Raw genomic sequence first — 20,207 nt, 5'->3', positions numbered from 1 at the left:
ATCTGTGCACAGCGGCAGGGGTACGCGTGAGGAAACAGAAAAAGGTGTAAGGTTACGCACCGGTCAGCTTGATGTGTCCCTCCTCATCGAGCAGGATGCTGAAACAACAGAAGACTGTTTCAAATGCTGCATTACTCAGTGTGATTGTGCACTTACAGCCTTCATGTCATGACTGAGCTTTCACAGGCAAGATTCTGGAGACCAGACTTAAAGATTTGTGGGGCAGACAGCAGCTCCCCATAATGGCACGTCATTAAATTATAGCATGGAGGCTTGTTTGAAAGCAGGGACGTCAAACTCACTTCACATCGTGGGCACACGCACAGCCTTCATGTTCGTGTAAAGAAGTTTAATTACACAAGTATTCCCTGAGATTTGTAAAAAAGAACTTCCAACATTATGCCTCAGTTTTTCTACATGATGAAGAAATGAAAGAAACCTGCCAGCACGACACTTTGGGCTGACATTGTAAGAAAGAACGTGTACCCTGCAGAGAAGGTAACTCGGATTTAACAGTTTTTCTTCTTTGTTTTGAACAAACAGTAGCAGAGTTACAGTCATGTAAAGAGGCAAGCCTGCCAAACTATGGTACATAATGGGTTAATGACTCTGGTATGACTGGCCATGGGAGGTGGAGGTCGTTATCAGCAGGAAAAGCTGTAAAACGTATGAAGCTACAGTTCAAAGTCCAACATTTATGCCCCACGTTCACATTTTCCAAAGCCGTCCGCTGGGCCGCACTGGAGTCTTTGTTGGGCCGATTCTGGCCCCCGGGCCTTATGTTTGACACCCCTGGTTAAAGGACTATTCCTGCTAACTTTGCACTTTCCCTGACCTCTGCTGTGATGGTTCACCTTCATCACCTCTCCGTTAGACTTCTGTAGCTCTGATGCTCCAGCTGCACTCTCTCTGACTCACAGGCTCAGCTGCCCGACAAAGTAAACACAAGACGTCGCTGCAGTCTGAGCTCAACTGCACTGCCATTTAAAAGTTTTACTACTTGTGTTTAAAGCCCTGCGTCAGGATCTCCAGCTCTCTGCGATCAGCTCACAGCCCCTAACCTGAAGACCAAAGGTGAGCAGGCGTTTCTGTTATTGCCTCCAAATAACAGAACAGCTGACAGTCTTAAAATCGATTCTGTTGCATTTCTCTGCCTCCACAGACGGGGCCAACTCTAGTCGTTTTAAATGTGCTGTTTAAATAAAACAGAGTTGACTTGACCGTAAACACAGACATTAGTGGCCTGGAAAAGCCATTTTGCTAACTGCATTAGAGATCTCCACGAGGGAAACCTGGCAGCTGACCTAATCGTCCTGCCGGGACGCTGCACACTGCTTTGTTTACATGCATGAGGCTGTGTGTGTGTGTGTGTGTGTGTGTGTGTGTGTGTGTGTGTGTGTGTGTGTGTGTGTGTGCATACTTCTCAGGTTTGAGGTCTCTGTAAATGATGCCGAGCCCGTGGAGGTGATCGAGGGCCAGCGCGAGCTCCGCCAGGTAGAACTTCACGTCTTCCTCTGTGAACATTACCTGAAACACAGGTGTGTTTTTTTAATCACTGCAGGTCCAGATTTGACCATGTAGCCTTAAACAGCAGCAGTCATGCTGTAAGTGCAGGACAAATGAAAAGCCTGAGTCTTTTCTTCTTCAGCTTGCTTTTTTTAATTTCTTATTCGGACTTTTTAGGGTTTAGTTTATTCTATCATATATGTATCTATCGGCTCCAGCACACATTCGACCCGATTTGAATAGTTGGTTAAGAAAATGGATGGATGGGCTTATTTTTCAGCAGCTGACAGCTCAGACGGGTGCAGGACCACCATGCACTGATTTAAATAGCGATTAGAAATGCTGGGCACTTTCTATACCCGCTGTTTGTGTTGGTTTAAACTGCTGTTACCTCCTTAGAGAGACGAGTGAAGAGGTCGCCTCCTCGGAGAAAATCCAGGATCAGGTAGAGCTTCCCCTCCGTCTGAAATGCTGGAGGTCGAAAGCAAACTGAGTTAGTATTTAAAAAGCTCAAAGACGAGCTCCGATTGGCCGGTGACTCCTCTTCACAGAGCTCTGCTATTGGCTGACTCACCGTAGTGCAGTTTGACGATGAAGGGATGGTTGACCTCCACCAGGATGTCTCTCTCCATCTTCGTCCTGACCCGGTCACGCACTGGAAACGCACACAGAGCAGAAAACACAGAATCAGCAGATCAATCGCGGCCTCCGTTGTTCGGTTTCTGTTTTGGCTGCAAAGGAGTAACTGGGTCACGGAGAAGAGTGAAGAAAATATGCAGCACGAAAGAGAAAAATAAGAAGGGGAAAGAGAAATGAGTAAGAAAGAAGAGGATGCTAAACAAAGGAGCAGCAGATGGCGTCTGACTTGAGTCAAAGCTCATTTAAAGAACTTATTTCGGTTCTCTCTCTCTGCACATTAGCTTCCTAAATTAATTTTTAAATGGAGCTAAATTAACTTAGAAATGAATAAAAGGATAAAAAGTGCTGAGCGTTAACGTTTAATGTGTTTAAGTGACTTTTCAAGGCACAACTTTTACTTTGAAGGCAAGAGTCGTCTGCAGCTCTCTGAAGGAGTTTTTCCTTCCCACTGTCACCAGGTGAGTTTTCTCTGTTATATTGTGTTTATCTTATAATACAAAGCACCTCGTGGAGACTGTTGTTGTGATTTGATGCTATATAAATAAACTTTAGCTGAATCTTCCATACAAAGTACAGACTGTGCCGATCTGCCAGCAACCAAAGCGAACTTTGCAACCAATCTCGGTCTCCAGGCGTAACCAGCCAGCTACAAGAACTGTTTTGATATCTAAGCATATTTGTTCCCTTCATTACATCTGTGCGGGAGTGAATTTACTCATCGCTCTAAAATGCAGTGAATGCAACCTGCCGGGCGACCTACTCATTTGTGTGTTTTTATTTTGATGGAGCCGCACTCCCCCGGAGGCGGAAGCGCCGACCGGAAGTAGCTCCGCTCTGAGTTTTCTCCACACCGGCGATTAATCAACACACCAGCTGCGGTGAATTATTACTGTCTGACGCCGATGTATTTAACGCTGTGACCAGGCTTCAGTCAGCGCTGGATCATTAGACAGTTTAGATGGTGTGTTGTTTCTAATCTCGGAAAGCTTCTCACTCTTTTTTGTCTTTCGCACCAGGAAGTGGAGAGGAAAACACGGGAGCTGAATCACGAGCGGGGAATGAATGCACGGAGTGTCGCCTGCCTTCACATCGCCAAACTGCACTTTCGGGAGCCGGGAGAATTCACCACGGGGCGCCGCGGCCAAAGGACTCCACACTGAACTGTTATTATTTTGCACTGTAAACAAATTCACTGTCTCTTTCTGATTTCAAGTCCGCTCCATCCACACTCCATGACAGTTTTATTGCCTTTTGGAGCATTTTGAGACAAAGTGGTGGGCGTGGCCATCTTTTATATACAAACACAGTCCGTGGTGTTGTTGCTGGTTTTAGTGTTTAATGGCTCTGCTGTTTCTACCTTTCAGTGTGGCTTTCTTCAACACCTTCATGGCGTACAGCTGACCAGCGTCCGGTCCTGTCATCTTCCTCACCAGAAACACCTACACACACACACACACACACACACACACACACACACACACACACACACACAGAGAAATAATAATAAATCATCTTTACTGATTAAATGTAAGTGCTGGATGTCGTTATGCACACTGTGAGTGTCGTTTGTTTCTGTGTGAGGATGAGAGTTTGTTTGGGTTGTTCCCATTATCCAGGTCGCACTCATGAAGATTAACATAAACACACACACACACTCGCAGCCCAAGCAGGAGGCTAATTGCTCTTTCATAAAGACGATGATACTGAGTGCGAGAGTGAAGGGCCCTCAGCCTGCCATCACCATAGCAACTCACTCTCAAACACTGGCACGAGGGAAACGTTACAGGAGAATTGAGTGGAAGTAAAACTGACACTTTACCCCCCCGCCCCGCCCACACACACAATGATAAGTCCATGAAAACACACACATACGCACCTTTCCAAACGAGCCCTGTCCCAGGACTTTGCGCAGCTCGAACTGCCGAGGGTCGGCCTTTTCCGACCCTTCCTTCACGTGGTGAGTGATGCTGATCTCCTTAATCGGGACGTCATCCTGAAACACACACACGGATTGAAGTTCGGTATAATTACTAAGGTCTGAAGAGGTCAGAGGTCAGTAATTCTTGGCTGTAAGTTAAACAGCTCTAAAAATACTCCATTTCTACCAAATAGCAGCCAAAAAGCTGCAAAATGAAAACTGCAGTTCCTCTAGTGGCCACTTGAGGCTCCAAACCTGAGTCAGTCTCCATAGGCTCCCATGTTGAAATGTCCAAATTTACAGCAGAAATAAACATGTTTGCAGTCGGATAGATTAACTGCTTTGGTCTCGATGAGTTTATTTATAACTCAACTATCTGGACACTGGCGTTGGAGCTGAGGCTATTTTGACTGCATCCCAGCAGGGGCAGCTTTAGGGGACGGTTGTCTGCTCTGCATCACCTCCAACTAATCGAGGTCAATAAGCCGGGCCTTTCAACTGTTTGGTGCCTTTTGGAGCACTTTTAAAGCATCATCTGACATATGATATGGATTACTGAGCTTTACAGGCCATCCGAGATGTTTATCTTCCAGTTTTGGTAAGTGAAGTTCTGCTATTTTAATAGCTTGTTCCGTAGCATGCTTCAGATTATTGATGGATGTGCAGACCGACGTCCATAAACATTTCTGGCAGCGGAAAAAGTCCTAAAGTAAACATCCATTAATACACGGAGGTGACTTTGCATTTATCCTCTACTCAAAATTCAGCCATTACAGGAGGCAGGAGATCAATTTCTGCACCCACTTTAGCTTTAATAGACCATGATGCATTGCAGCCACTGAGATACAGCACAGAGTGCAGCCTGAGTAAGTTTGTTTTTGTGTGAAAATCACGAAGAAGGCTTTAATTTTGTTTTAATTTTCACAATAAAAGCCTCAGACGTGTAAACAGTGTGACTGAATATAACAGCTTTTAATATTAAATAAATGCAAATCTTTTGTTCGTATATTTGTACTAAACAGATAAACTGAAACGCAGAATCCTCACTGCATTCACAGGAATCAGGAGGGTGAGTAGGAGCCAGGTGCTGCTAATCAAATGCATTGAATAACTGATCACCATCACTGCGAGCAGCTCTATGAAAGCAGGAGTTTGCAGGTGTGAAGCATTCAGATATACTTTGAGAAGCCACAGTTGCTGCCCATCTGGCTGCTAAGGGAAGCCTGCTAACAATCTGAAGTCCGTCACTCTACAGTGAGAAGAGCAAAACATTCAAAACACGCTGCCAATCTGGGAGCGGACGTCCCAGCAAATTCACCCCAAGGACAAGATCGTGCAATACTCGTCAGACTCTACAGATCTCAGTTAAGTGTTAGAGTTCATCCCAGCAGAAAGGCTCCCGTCTCTACAAAGAACATGGCAGCACAGCTGAGGTTTGCAAAGCTGCATCTGAAGAAATCAAAAGACTTGTGGAACAAAGTGGTTTGGATAGACGAGAACAAACACATCATAGCAGCTGTCAGCACAGCGGTGGAGGGCTGATGGTTTGGGCTTGTTCTGCAGACACTGAGTTGACCGTGAACTCCACTGAACTCTATTCTGGAGTCGAATGTGAGGCCACGTGTCTCACAGCTAAAGCTTGAGGAGAATGAGGACAGCAGCAAATCTACGGCAGCAGAGCCCAGTCAAAGTCCAGACCTCAGCCCGACTGAAACGCTGCGGTGGGACTTTAAGACAGCTGTGAGTAAACAAGTGTTCACAAACTTCACTGAACTGTGGGCCAAAATTCCTCCACAACAATGTGTGAGGTTGACAAAGTCACACAGAAAACGATTACTTCAAGTTGTTGCCACTAAAGGCGGTCCAACTGTGGGGTGTGCTCAGTTTTCACACACCGCTTCTGGATTTTAGCTCTATTTTTAATTAATCATTTAGATAACTTTACAAGCTGTTAACGACCAGATGATGTTTTTGTATTATGTCCTGATACATGAAACCCGAGATTTGAAAGAGGATGCACTTCCTCTTTCTCATGACTGCATATGCGAACCACTTGTGGTAATGTGCTCGGTCGCCTCCATAACAGCCTCTTTCAAACCCCGTCTGAGGCAATTTTCTACACTTTACTTACTTCTGATCAAACACTGATATCCTGAGAGCCCGCCGCCTGGCCTTGGTTCATTCAAACACATCCAGGAAACATCCCTGTGCAGCAGCACCAATCAGGCACTGACAGACCTCATGTCTCTACTACACTGACACTATCAGTGGAACAAGTTCTGACTTGTTTTTTTCTGAGTTTTATTTTGAAAGGATTTCTGGGAAAAGAAGGGTCGGGGATTAAAAACACAACAGCTCCCATCAGAGTTCCCTTTCGTCCCGGCTCCTTCACATCTCCCTGAATCACAGAACAGGTTGAGCAGGCTTCCTGAGCGTTCGTCATCCTCGCAGCAGGACATGACAACACACACACAGACACACAGAGTTGTCGTGGAGCCACCCCCGATACCTGCTTCCCGCTGTAGCTGGATGACTAACGTTGCCTCACTGCATGTCTGTTTGTGCTCAGCGCCATCATCCATCCTTCAGCCTTCGTCTCCTCCTGAAGAGCCCGCCCTTCCTCGGGATACTCATGCAGTAAACCGGACAACAGGTAAACAATCCCGCCCCGCATTTCCAACCTCTTTCCACTTTCCCATCATCCTCCCTGCTCTGCTCTGTGCTCCATCCTCTTTATTTCCACCCACCTCCTCCTGCTCCTCATACCTGCAGCTCCCAGGTGGGTGACCTGCTCGCTGCGGGGTGTCCCAGTGCATTATGGATCCTGTAGTCCCGGCTGCGGATCAGGCTCTGCGGTGCTAACATTGCTCCCGAGCATCGACTGGAGCCGGCGCCGGCTTCTGCTCGTCCCTGACACTTCCTCCTCTGCCTCTCCCTCTCTGCGCCTACCTCTCTCTCCCTCTGAGAAATCCTCGCCTCGCTCCCTCCCTACTTTCCTCCCTCGTTCCCTCTGATTCTCTCGCCTTTTCTATCTTTATTTGAACCGTTCTCACCTCTCTTCCCCGGATCACACCTCTCCCTCTCTCCTCTCTGCCTCTTTCTCATCGGAAAGTCACACGCTGGAGTCGGGAGGGACGTGTAATAGACGTGGAAAAAGTAATCAGATGCTCTACTTGAGTAAAAGTACCATATAAGATGTATTACTGCCTTTCACTGAGGACTTTAGAGATCTCTTCAGTGCCTGAAATGTGTCCAAAACAAGTAATGAAACGTAACAAGTACTAAAGCTGTGAGCCTCAGCTTGGATATTTTTCTATGAATAAAATGCTTCTTTCAAACATATCAAAGGTTCAATCATTAAAGAGGACATGGGCCTGGACAGCAGCACATAAAGCTATGGAGTGACTCCTTAAATGATCCATAAAAACACAAGTTACTGCCTCATGTAAAGCCCGACTCTTTGCCAGGCATAATCTTTCAGTTTTCTCCCTGGACAGCGCTCGTACAGGCAGCAACCTTCACGCTCGCCGTCACCCGTGAGTCACTTAAACACCGCTTTTCATGGCTAATCCTCGTTAGTCAGAGGCTCTCGCCGTCTGTTTTTCAACACGTGGTTGTGTAAACAGTGAATCTTTTTGAGGACGACCAGCACGCTGCTTTCCAGCGCTGGTATTTAAACTCTCCCTGCACACAGAAACCACCGCTGCAGCGGCTGATGCGCTCGCATCCTCTGCCATCTTTATGATTTCTTCAGGCTCTTATTTAACAGGAAGCTGTGGTTCACTGTGCACTCACCTTTATTTACACTGACATTATTTTATTTGCATAACTTTATGGCTCAAACTTGGTATGAGGCATAAAAGCACAGCTGATTAGCACAGTTACATTTTATGGTCAAATACACACATTTGGATACGATCACCAGCCAAAGTGTTTTTTGTGTTTTTTCTTGAGCCTAAACAAGCAGCTGTGAGAGAAACAGGATGTGAATTACTCCAACCTGCCTGCTGATCCACTCATTACCTTTCAGCATCCCAACTTTCCTTTACTTCTATCACTGCTTCAAAGCTTAACCCTGCCTGACCGTGGCTTTAGCTCAGCTCACGTCTTCTTTCTTACTTCCATATTTCCAGTTTAATCACAATTAAACTTCCAGTTTCCTAAAAGTATAAGTAAGTATCTTTTTTTTATCATAACCATGTCTGTCATATGTGAGCATCATTACTTTCAACTTCAAAATATCCTTTGAAATAATTTATATATAACTTCTTTTTAATATTTTTATCAACGCAACAAAAATTGTTAGTTTTACTAAAATGTTGTTACATTAGCTGCCTCATTAACTGTTTTCCTTAAAGTGGGCTTTTATTTAGTCACACATAAAATATATTTTGGTTTATGAAATATAACTATATTAACTATATTTTAACTATACAAGGACCAGTCGTGCTTATATGAGGGTGATTATTCTGAAACAGGAAAAAAAGAGAAAAAGTTTAACAGCTAGTTCAGAGTCAAATATTATTCAGCTCTTCGCGCTAACTTCACAGCGCTCTATGTAAATGAGACCAAACATCCAGACTGAGGCTGAGAGCTGCAAACAGCTGATAAACGCACAAAAACAATTTGGACACTGCTGACTGACGAAAATAGACGGAGAAAAACTGACGGGTTTCGCATTGTTGACGTTTTGAATATGTGTGTGTGTGTGTGTGTGTGTGTGTGTGTGTGTGTGTGTGTGTGTGTGTGTGTGTGTGTGTGTGAGTCAGAACGCAGATGGAGGATCAGAGCTGCAGCGACAGGATGCTCATGTAGCACCTCTTAATCACAGGATTAAAACTGCAAACCCTGCACCTGTGCACCAAGCACACAGACACAGACAGATATAAATAACACACAGGTATACGCACACCTGCATGCCCCCACACATGTTAAATGCTTCTTTTACCTGTTATTATCCTCATTATCTTATATTTACTTCTTATATATAAAAACACACTGATGGTTTTTCCAACTTCCCTCTGCTGTTATGGTTCATTTCTGCGCGTGCACACACACACACACACACACACACACACACACACACGAGCAGCTAAACACCGAAGAAACCCTGCTGATCAATGACTGAACTAATTACCGGTGATCTGATCTGCTCATGTTCAGCTCCACACTCTTATTCTTGGACTCTACTAGAGAGGCCTTGCGTGATTTATCTGATAATGAACTCATCCTCCGTCTGAAGCAAGCTCCTCCCTGTTTAACCCAACTTTCTTCTGATTGGCCCTTCACAATCCAGGTGCATGAACGACAGGTGGGTGGGGCTTCTGACCACCACAGACATTAAACTGGCACAAAAACATGCATTAAAGAGTTTTTGTAACTATCCTCTGCAGAATTTAGCTAAAACTTCCACCACCAGGGGGCAGTGTTTTACCTGTCGCTGGTCTTTTTGTGGTTTTTCCAGCTTCCAGACAATGCTTTACCTTTTTTCCAGACCTTCATTCAAAATAAAAATGTTTAAAACTTTAACACTAAATAAAGGTTATGGTGACTCGCTGCAACCTCTTATGGAACAAATTGGTATTACACTAAAGTACGACTTCGCCTACTTCAGTTTCAGTTTCAGACTCGTTTTTTGTTTTGTTTTTTAACACTCACAGGATTATAGAGCTGGGCAATATTTGGATTGTATCCTCAATAATCACTTTTGGTTTCCCAGGTTATGAATGCATTTACTCTTCTGCATTTTGCTGTTACAGTGTAATAAATTAAGTGCATTTCCTTTTCCCTAAAAGTTCAAACTCATAGTGTTTAGGTCAAGCCAAGATTACGGTGGCCCCGAGAGGTCAAATGCACTGCAGCCTAAATAAACACGAGCAAATGCACACAAAACACACCAGACGTGATTAGGGAAGACAATAACATGACCCAACAGCTGTGGAAGCAACAGAAACCCAACTATTCAAAGGATTGTTTTTAGAAAAGAAGCAGAGGATTTGTTGGTACGGTGAGGGAGAAACAAAATGTAATGTCATTTGTGTTTTAATTGCACGATTCATGTGTTTTGCGAGCTTCTGTAATGTTTTCCTTGTTACTGGTGATTTCTTAGGTTGCAGTGTTTGACCTCTCAGGGCCACCGTACAAGAGGACTAAAAGAAACTCTTCAGTCTACAAAGTTCATCTAGAGGAGGAAACACTCAAAGTTGTCACAAAGTCCACCATCTATTGCCTGTCAGCTTAGCTTTTCTGTTGCTTACTTCATCGGCGCTGCGCCCTGCCCATCAGACTTCCTGTGGTGCAGGCATTAGCAGGGATTAGAGGATGGATTTTTATTGTAAAAAACACAAACAAGTGCCTCCCTCCCTACCATATGAACTTGTGTCCTTTTTTATTTCTAAGCTAATTTTTCTTTTAAATTCTATTTAAAGTTAAAGAAACACAAAGAATCCATCCCTGAGCATCAGTGTGGAGCTCTACCGTAACATCCTGAGCCATCCAAGGCAGAAGATTTAGAGGAAACGAGCTAAACTGGGCCATCTTGTATCAGCACAGACACGAGAGGGAACAGTTTGGCTCTCTGTCCTCCACCCTGGAGCACATCGTCGGGGCCGAGTGGGATTTCCAGTGGCTAGAAGTTAAATCAGGAAAGGTTTTTGAGTTTTTACAGCGTAACACTTTGTGTTAGAATATGTGAGTCTATATCAAGATTGCTTTAAATTGTTTACCAGCATTTTCAAGTTGCATTAAAGTGAAAACTGTTATTTGTCAAGACAATTTGTAGAAAAACTCAAATGTCAAAACTGACGGAGCAGAGAGGAGATCCTGACTTTCTGCCCTGACGAAATGCCACTCGGTGTAGCTCAGCTGTTTTCTCGGCCACAGGAGACCTTATAAAACCATTTTACATGCATGTGTTAATTGGCATTTAGGCATTTCTACATTAAAGGTCAACACTCACAAGTACAACAAACCAAGTAAAACACTCTGCCGTTAACGTCAACAAATCAGAGTCTGTTGTCTCCTCTTGCCACTTTGTCCTTTCTTTATATTCATTAGGAAGCTTTTGAGTTAACGTCAGGTGTCCTTCCTGACCTCTGACCTCCTTCTGTGCTTGTTTCGGGCGTTGGGCTCTACAGCAAACACCACGTGACAAACCTGAACCTGACAACCGCAGCACGGTCTAAAGAAACGTTTTCTAAAATCTTAAAAAAATCATTTCAGGATTTAAAAGTTCTCTCATCCAGTCGTCCAGAAATATCCGCCGTGATGCGTTTACTGACACGCTTGAGTACCAAACCAAACAAACAGAAGCTCCTGTAAACAGGTTTGAGAAGCACAGCTGGCCACGACGCAGCGGAGCAGCCTCACATCATCTGTCTGCCGTCTGATCTAATTAAGAGGCCAGATTGAGTCGGTGTGATGCTGTTACACACTTCTGCAGCAGCAGACCTCGCCGGCGGACACATTACAGCCGCCAGATTAGATTAACATAAACTGAGCGCATGTTTCCAACCTCTGCTCCAACCGGGAAATCAACTCGAGCCGTACGTGCGACTGGCTTCAGGGAAACTTCCTCGTGCATTATGAATTAAAGTGTGCCACACTTGCTGATGCTGCAGATCACGGGGTCAGACATGACTGAGACGGTTTTTTTGTAGCAAACAGAGCCTGCAATATTTTGTTGTATTGTTATATTTATGCAGCTTTAGGAAAACTAAGAAAAAGTACTGAAAATGTCTTGGCCAGATGTTCACTCTCCTCAATTTTCCCTTCACTGTGAAATTAAGCACTCTGTGTTTGTGCGTCAGTCTGCTCTTGACCTCTTGGCCACACCTCTTAATCTTTGAATTCAGCTGTTTTCAGTCCCGGTGCCGCCCGTGTATAAAGTCAAACACCTCAGCGCAGTCTGAGTTTGTGAACATTTGAATGAGCTGTTCTAACAAACTCACTGAATTCAACTGTAACTGGATGCCACTGTTGCAACAAGCTCGTTTGTGAAATCTCTTCCTTCCTAAATATTGCACGATTAACTGTAAGATGTTGTTATTGCAAAGGCGAAGCACTTAGGAAGCACAACAACTGAGTAGTTTTTTGTCTTGATTATTAAGAATTTGTTACTATGTATTATATCTTACTTCACGTGGTAACAACCTTGATGCTTGACTAGCTTTGGACCAGGAAATCTGCTGATCCTGGCGCCTCTTTTATATTGTGTATAAGTAGTTTCATGGGATGCTTGATGCTTCAGTTTACAACCTAGCTTTCTCTTCTTCTATATGAAATATACTTTCTGTCTTCTGCACTGACTCCTTCACTTATTTACTTACTGAGGATTTTACCAAAGCCAAAAACTGCAGTTCCTCTACTGTCCACTTGAGGCAGTCTCCAAAAATAGATCCTAAATGTCCAACTTTACAGTAGAGACATCCTGCTAAAACAAACCCAGCTAATTTCATCCTTTCAGAACTGTGCTGGGTTAAACTCTTCCAAACATGTTTTTTACTTCAATATTTGATATAATACACGCTGCTGCGCAGTCAGTTGCAGCACCAGCTTGTTGAAGAAGTCTGTGCTCGTGTGGTGAGTGAATCGCTACGCTTTCAGGCCTAATTAACACGAACTGTTCCACGCTGTTGTCCAAAAAACATGACAAAAACAACCCCGCGGCATTTTATGTGCAGTCTTTGATGTTGCTCATAATTCATTAAGACTGAAACACATCAGTAAGCTAAAGTTTCGCTCTCAAAACTGAGTCGTTGTTCTTTTTGATTACATAACCTGGACACAAACATAACTCCATACCAACGTTCAGTCACGCATGAAACACAAATACATTCAATTGAGATACTGTCTAAAAATAGCATCATCGTCGACCTTTGCAGGGGCAGACACTGTTGAACAGAGGAAAGCTGAAATGTATTCATTAGATCGACGACACTCTGACATGTTGTTGTGGAACAAATACCTTTGAAGCTGATGGTAGGACACGTAAGATTTTGAGAGGACGTAACCCGACTCCCCTGAAGCCTTAACAGCCCCCAACACAGACACACACACACACAGATACACAATGAATGAATTATTCTTGCCTACATATAAGTATATGTATAACAAATACACTTCAGTCTTGATTTTAAGGTCATCAAATTAACATTTTCTTCAGAATGAACAGTAAATCTGAACTGTGAAATATCACCACACCACCAGCTGATTTCACAAACACGCACACCCACGCCGAGCTGGGACTCAGTCCTTTTGCTACCTGAGCTCAGAAAAGCAGGAAAACTCAAAATAAACCTCAGTTTCCACCAATTTTAGAGCCAAATATCCTCTGAAATCAAAGCTGTCAGCGCTGTGAGGACCCCTTCAAATGTTCAAATGCATTGGATCAATATTACAGCTCCAGCTGCAGTATTTACTTCCTTGTCTTATTTATCACCTGCTGATGAGCACATTTTTATTGCCAGGAGGATGTAAGACGACTGTTTTATGCCTCGCATGCAGAGTAACTCACAGCCAGACTGGACAGCTTCGGTCCACAGCAGTCTAAAACCGTCCCTCCAGGTTTCTCCCAGCGGACACCGTTCTGGTTCGGTCTCAGGAGTTGTCGGAGCGACTTTAGCCGACTCCTCAGTGCTCTGATGAGGCCGCCGAGAGCGCTCACGCATGCCGGCTTGGCCTCGGTGGCGGCGGCGGCGCACTGTGTCATCACAAGCTGAACTGAACCGAGGAGCCGGGAGCTGCAGCAGCGATAACTTTGGACTCAGGCGGACAAACTAGTGTGTGTCTGTGAGTCAGTGTGAGGGGATACCCGGAGGAAGAGGAGGAAAAGGAGAGGAGGAGGAGAGATCCAAATCCAGAAGGGAACTGGGATCCCCCCTCCCGTCCCACTTCTCTCCAGTCCTCAACCAACACGCAGCTGTAACCTTCCACCCAGTGTTTCCACCAGGTGTCCTGGAGATCCCCACTCCCTCACATAACTCTCCAACCCACGACTAAATACCACAAGGAAGAAAACTCCCACATCTATTTTCTCACTCAGGCGTTCAGGGAAACATCCCACGTGCAGATTTCACTTAAAAATATCAATGAGTGCGATCTTTAAAGTGTCAGCTGAACATGCTGGAGTGTAAATATTTCATTTAAGACACAGATTCATTCATCTGCATGTTTATTCCTTCTCATGCTGACTCACACAGACCAGGAAGGTTGTTGCAAATACACAAGAAGAAGAAATCTATCAGAAAGGAATAATGTTCAGGGGTTTTCCCGCAAAGATACTTCTAATAAATAGACACACACCCAAAGGCCCATTGAGAGGCTGGAAACAGCCCGAAGCTGTTAATGTGCATACTGGTGATGTTATTGAAGTGAAACAATTCAGTTTAATTATTGCCAAACTATAATAGAAGTGCTTTTAACAGCTTTTTAAAGACTGTTTTAATAAGGTTGGGTTTGTGAACAAAGTGTGACACTGACAGGAGCAAAAACTGAAGTTCAAAATCCTAATCAGGGGCACGTTTAAGCCTGACAACACTGTGGAATCTTTTCTGTACAATTTCCAGGTTAAACAACATCATTCTTTGAAAAGTTGTGCAACAGTGTGCAACTGCCTTTTAGGTATGTTTCTTCCCAAAGGAGAGGCGTGGCAGAGCTGATTCCCTGTCAGCAGCTTTGTACGCTGAATATTTTTAATGCCTGTATTTGTGTTTAGCATACCTGTATGGCTCCTTTATCTGTGACACATAAAAAAAGTTCAGATGTCATTAATTATGGCTCCTTTCTGTCACTAAGTATCTGCCTCGAGGCCTCTACAGCTGCAGATCTTCCTGCTCCAGCTCTGTTAGCCGTAGTTTGCTGCACAACATCACAATCTAATGATTACAAGTGGAACATTTTTAGATAATTAAATGTTAAATAATGCTAAAAAGCATACGTATACAGAATTTAACTACACTTTCCTTAAAAAAACAAAACAAAACAAAACTGTGTAAATGCAGGAATAAAGGCCTGGAGGCAGAACTGAGAAGAATCAGTATGTTTGAGTAACATAACCTGGTGTTTAACACGTCAGTGCATGTTACCAAAAAAATGCTTTGATCCAGATGTGCGCTGAGAAATGTGACGAGATGAAGACCTTAACAGCTGTGAATATGTGGTGGAAAGACACCTCTATGAGACAAAGGATACTTCAGCAATTTATGCTCACGTGTACTAGAAGGACAACAGTGAAACAACCCAAAAAGCAACACCTGGTTTATTCTGTAGGACTGGTTTTTTGGGTAGGGTCAGTGTCACTACTGGTAGCATGAGGTGATAGCATGCAGAGGTAACACAGGTAGTCCAACTCTTCCAGGATGGCACATCACACATCCCACACTGAAGGTTTGGTGTGTCTCCCAGGACAGTCTCACTGCTGTGAGGGGTGGGCCTGACGTCGTCTAATGGGCCTTGTGTTCACTCCATGGCACCATTGGACCTGAGCACATGTGACACACGTGAAAGGGTCTGGAGAACGAATGGAGATCGTTATGCTGCCTGTAACATTGTTCACCATGAGTGGTCTGAAGATGGGTGAGTAATGATACGGTGAGGCACATCCACAGAGGGCCGCACAGACTTCTACAGGCCAGGCATCGGCACTTTGGAGCCTCCTTGGATCCTCTGTCCCACTGGTCTGGTGCAGTGGGTCCTGGGTTCCTCCTGGTGCACAATAACGCTCCAGGAGGATGAAATTACAGCAAAGTGGACAAACCTAAATGTTTTCACTTTGAATTCAGCCCTCTGTAGGCTGATCGCTTTCATTTCCATCAAACAATGTGGCGTCCTTTCATTCCTAACACATTACCCAGTTCATATCAGTAGAGACTGATTTCATTCCAGTTGCGATCTGTGTATGACTGTATTAGGCTGTAAACCTACAGTATCTAGTGTCTTTATTGTGCTGATACAATAGCTCGTATTCAGCCAGCGCCAATATGCACATTTTCCTCATTTTCACAACTCTGTTCATTTGTGCACAGATTCAATCGGCACACCAGTGCTGAAGGTAAACAACAAGACGCAATGATGCAGGCTTCATGGCGATTCAAGTCAGAATTATAATAATCCAGATAAAATCAGGTGCAAATGCACAAAGTGCTCGTCGGTGGTCAGAATGCGACTTACAGGATCGAGAAGTAGAAGCGGCGCAGACAAACCTAAAGTGGAACAGCTGATGCAGACAGCACACCGATACAAGCACGTCCTTTTCTATGCAACAGTCACACACAAGCTGATGGACGCACTGAGGTCAACTCGGGGTATCTTGCCCTAGACTAGAAGAACTGAGACCCCGACCTTCAGAGTCGACTCACTCGGGCTCCTGAGCCACAGTCACCCCTGCTTTGAAAGGAGGGGGACGTGTGAAAAATATAGAAAGTATTCACATTTTAGGAGTTTTCTAAAGTTCTGTGTGTCACAAATATTACTGCTCAAACATATTTTAAAAATATCTTGTATTTAGTCGTGTGGTCCGCCTCTTGCTCATGCAACAACCACACTGTGACACAGACGTGCATGCATAAAGTCAGGAGCTGACGCAGAGGCGACAGTGACGCAAATCAAACATCCACAAAACCCACAGCCAACCCGGTTCAGCTCCAGCACAGACACAATGTGGACGCTTCCCACCAAACATCCTCCACCTGTCGCAAACACCCCGCCCCCACTCGCGCAGACACAATGTGCACAATGCGAGCGTCACCCCCTGAAAGGACGGGTGACATTTCTTCGATTACCTCCACCTGTTGTCACCTCTCAGGCCCGTGCGCTCGTTTCCGCACAGACAGAAACCAGTGAGGCAAAACTCAAAGCAGACTGGGCTGAAAGCTAAAGAGTACCTGCATCAATACTAACACTCTGTCAACAGGATGCATGAACTAATAAACGTGTAGCAGCAGCAGGAAGTTCGGATACACCAACCAAACACTATGTGCCCAGCACCAACAGCAGACATGAGCAGATGGAGCTAAATAGTCAGATACTTCTGTCCAAGGATGACTAAACAAAAACCGGTGCAATCTCTTTAGTGCTTCACTATAGTAGATTTGTCTTTTATATTGTAAATCTGTGTTACAAAAGCTTTAAAATAGTGGTGGAGCAAATGATGAGCACTCCTTTAAACTGCAGGTGATGCTGAAATGATCAGAGAGGCAATAACAATGTCTACATGTGCACTTTTCCCCTGGTCTCCACCCGCTTCAGGCTATAAGTTGTTGTGATGTATCCAACGCACTGATTTGAGCTTTAAACTTGGGAAAAATGTTCAGAAAGATCAGAAACTAAATAAATCGCGTTAAAAAATCACAGGCTGGGGAGAGAGGGGTGAATGATTGAGCCTGAACTTCTGAAGGTGAATAGCATCATGTCAGAAGTCTTTTAAGCCATTTTTAATCACAAAAAATAAAAGTTTTCACCAGTGGTAGGCTAAATATATACATAAGCTCGTCTAACAATTGTAGCCTGTGTCAAAATAATGACTCACAAACACAAAACTCCCCGATGATCAGACCCAAGCGGCGGGAAGGAAGGAAAGCGGGGATGCAATGCACATTTGAAAGTTTCGGCTCTGTTTGTTTAAGAAATAACTGAATGAGGCTTTTGGACAATTTCACATGACTGATCACACGAACGATCAGCCAGACACATTTTTGTCACAGACGTGAAACTGGTTCAGTTTTCCCACGACACCGATACTCAAAGCTGATGACATTTAAAGAAATTGTGCTGAACAAAAACAGATTTTTGCTTTCGACGGCGCCACTTTGAGCAGCTTTGGTTGCAGTTTCTCAGCTCTGAAAATTTCACCTGCTTATTTACTTACTTAACAAGTTATGAAAAGATAAAAATTGCACATTTTTGATCAGCCTGTGCAGTTCAAGGGCCTGAAACTTCATTCATAATAGTATGAAGGTTGCACTGCTTCAAGGTTCAAGGTTCAAGGTTCTTTATTTGTCACATGCATAGTTATACAAGTATAACACACAGTGAAATGTAGCCTGACACGCTCCTCGACATGTGCAAAAATTGGGGGGGGGGGGGTAGAGGAAGAACATCATATATATACATATATATATATATATATACACATATAGTATATACACTGGGTGAATGTGCAGTAGTAGCAGCAAGCAGGTGAATTCTGTACATTAATATGAATAGACATCTGACTATTTTACAGGATAGACAATATAAACATATTTAAAATTAAAGGAATTGAAATGTACATTGTGCCTTGGTTTAGTGTCTGGAAGAGTCCTGTCTCAGTCAATTATAGATGATGTGAGAGGGCGGGTGTGTGTGTTTAGGGCACGGATGGCTTGGGGATAGAAGCTCCTCTTGAGTCTCTCTGTCCTTGCCCGGATGATGCGGAACCTTCTACCAGATTGCAGAAGTTGGAACAGTTTGTTGCCAGGATGGGACGGGTCCTTCAGTATCTGCGCTGCTCTAGTCCGGCATCTCCTGGTGTAGGTGTCCTGAAGCGGGGGGAGAGCAATCCTGCAGCAGCGTTCTGCTGTACGGATCACTCTCTGGAGAGCTTTTTGGTCCTTCACACAGCGCCTGTATAGAAAATCCTGAGGATCTTTGGAGAGACCCTGAACTTCCTCAGTTGTCGTAGGTGATACAGGCGCTGCCTAGCCTTTTTGGTCTGGACCTGAATGTGGGCAGACCATGTCAGGTCTGAGGAGATGTGGACACCAAGATACTTGAAGGACTGCACCCTCTCCACTGGAGCTCCATTGATGATAATGGGCTTGTAGTCTCTGTGCTGACCCCTTCTGAAGTCCACCACCAGCTCCTTGGTCTTGCTGACGTTCAGCTGGAGGTGGTTGTCCTGGCACCACGATGCCAGATTCTTCACTTCATCCATGTAGGCCGCCTCATCGTTGTTGGAGATGGCACCCAACACCACTGTGTCGTCAGCAAACTTCACAATGGTGTTGGAGCCGTGGGTGACCACACAGTCTGAAGTGTAGAGGGAGTAGAGCAGTGGCGAGAGGACACACCCCTGAGGTGCTCCTGTGTTGATGGTGATGCTGTTGGAGAAGCACCTGCCCACCCTCACCACCTGAGTTCTGCCAGTGAGGAAGTCCAACACCCATGCACACAGACGGCTGTTAAGTCCCAGATCCCTGAGCTTTGTGAACAGTCTGCAGGGCACTATTGTGTTAAACGCTGAACTGTAATCAACAAACAGCATTCTCACATAGTTACCCTGTTTCTTGTCCACGTGGCTGAGAGTGGTGTGTAGGACGTGGGCGATGGCATCCTCTGTGGATCCGATAAATCAAAGCTACTGCAGAGGAAATGAACCATTCTGATGGGGTCGGGGAAACATTTCCCAGCTTTAGCTGATTTAATGGGAAAAACTTCATATATGTCAACAATGTTTTACCTTAACTTCTATTAGTAGGTCCCCGTTTCTCAGTTTCACAAGCACGCGGATTATTTTAGGCGCCTTTTGTCAACTTTTTATTTACATGCACTGCAGAGTTTGGCCTGGAAAAGGAGCTGGAAATCTTGGCTGTGTCTGAGTTTACTTTAACGGCGGATAGCGAGTGTCAGACAGCAAGAGGAAATGAGAGGAAACATTTCCAGCGTCACATGCATATCCCTTATTAACTGCGCTAATAAAAATAGATGCAAGTGGGACTCAAGTAATAATGCCAACCAGGCTGTTGTTATGTATTCCTTGTGTGTGTGTGTGTGTGTGTGTGTGTGTGTGTGTGTGTGTGTGTGTGTGTGTGTGTGTGTGTGTGTGTGTGAAGCTGCTTTAAATTCCTGTTGAACTAAAGCTTTTTCCACTGTTGCTCTCAGCGTGAGTAGCAGTGGGTAAAAGCATCAGCTAAACGCCTCAAATGTCAAAGTAGACGTGTGTGTGTGTGTGTGTGTGTGTGTGTGTGTGTGTGTGTGTGTGTGTGTGTGTGTGTGTGTAAAGCCTCTCTCCATGGCAGCAGCTATCATGGATTGAGCGAGCGGGATTCCATTCCAGACAATCTGTGCCCTCTAAGCCCGTTACGCAATCAAATTAACAGGCCGGATGTCCACCGCGCACACACACATTTGGGATTTGTCAGGTTAGAGGCATCAAGTGCATTTCCGT

General features: G+C 44.5%; 1 protein-coding gene across 3 annotated transcripts in view; it reads right to left on the bottom strand.

Moving 5' to 3' along the window:
* rps6ka3b (ribosomal protein S6 kinase A3b) overlaps nt 1-20,207 on the bottom strand; it is a 64,591-nt gene that overhangs the window by 11,518 nt on the left and 32,866 nt on the right. For 2 of the 3 annotated variants that reach the window (XM_085468940.1, XM_085468941.1), the window contains 6 exons: nt 4,022-4,138; nt 3,503-3,584; nt 2,081-2,161; nt 1,898-1,977; nt 1,421-1,527; nt 61-98 (listed from right to left, as the gene is read on the bottom strand). In XM_085468940.1, coding sequence (XP_085325066.1) covers nt 61-98; nt 1,421-1,527; nt 1,898-1,977; nt 2,081-2,161; nt 3,503-3,584; nt 4,022-4,138 — 505 coding nt within the window. Of the gene's footprint in view, nt 1-60; nt 99-1,420; nt 1,528-1,897; nt 1,978-2,080; nt 2,162-3,502; nt 3,585-4,021; nt 4,139-6,829; nt 6,962-20,207 lie in introns of those variants that run through there. The other variant, XM_085468942.1, reaches the window with a different exon arrangement.

The sequence above is a fragment of the Copadichromis virginalis genome, linkage group LG9 (genome assembly GCF_057382275.1).
Source record: "Copadichromis virginalis isolate Kocher_CV1m ecotype Utaka linkage group LG9, C_Virginalis_male_GT1.1, whole genome shotgun sequence".
In the NCBI taxonomy this organism is placed as follows: domain Eukaryota; kingdom Metazoa; phylum Chordata; class Actinopteri; order Cichliformes; family Cichlidae; genus Copadichromis; species Copadichromis virginalis.
This window is presented reverse-complemented; position numbering and strand designations above follow the sequence as displayed.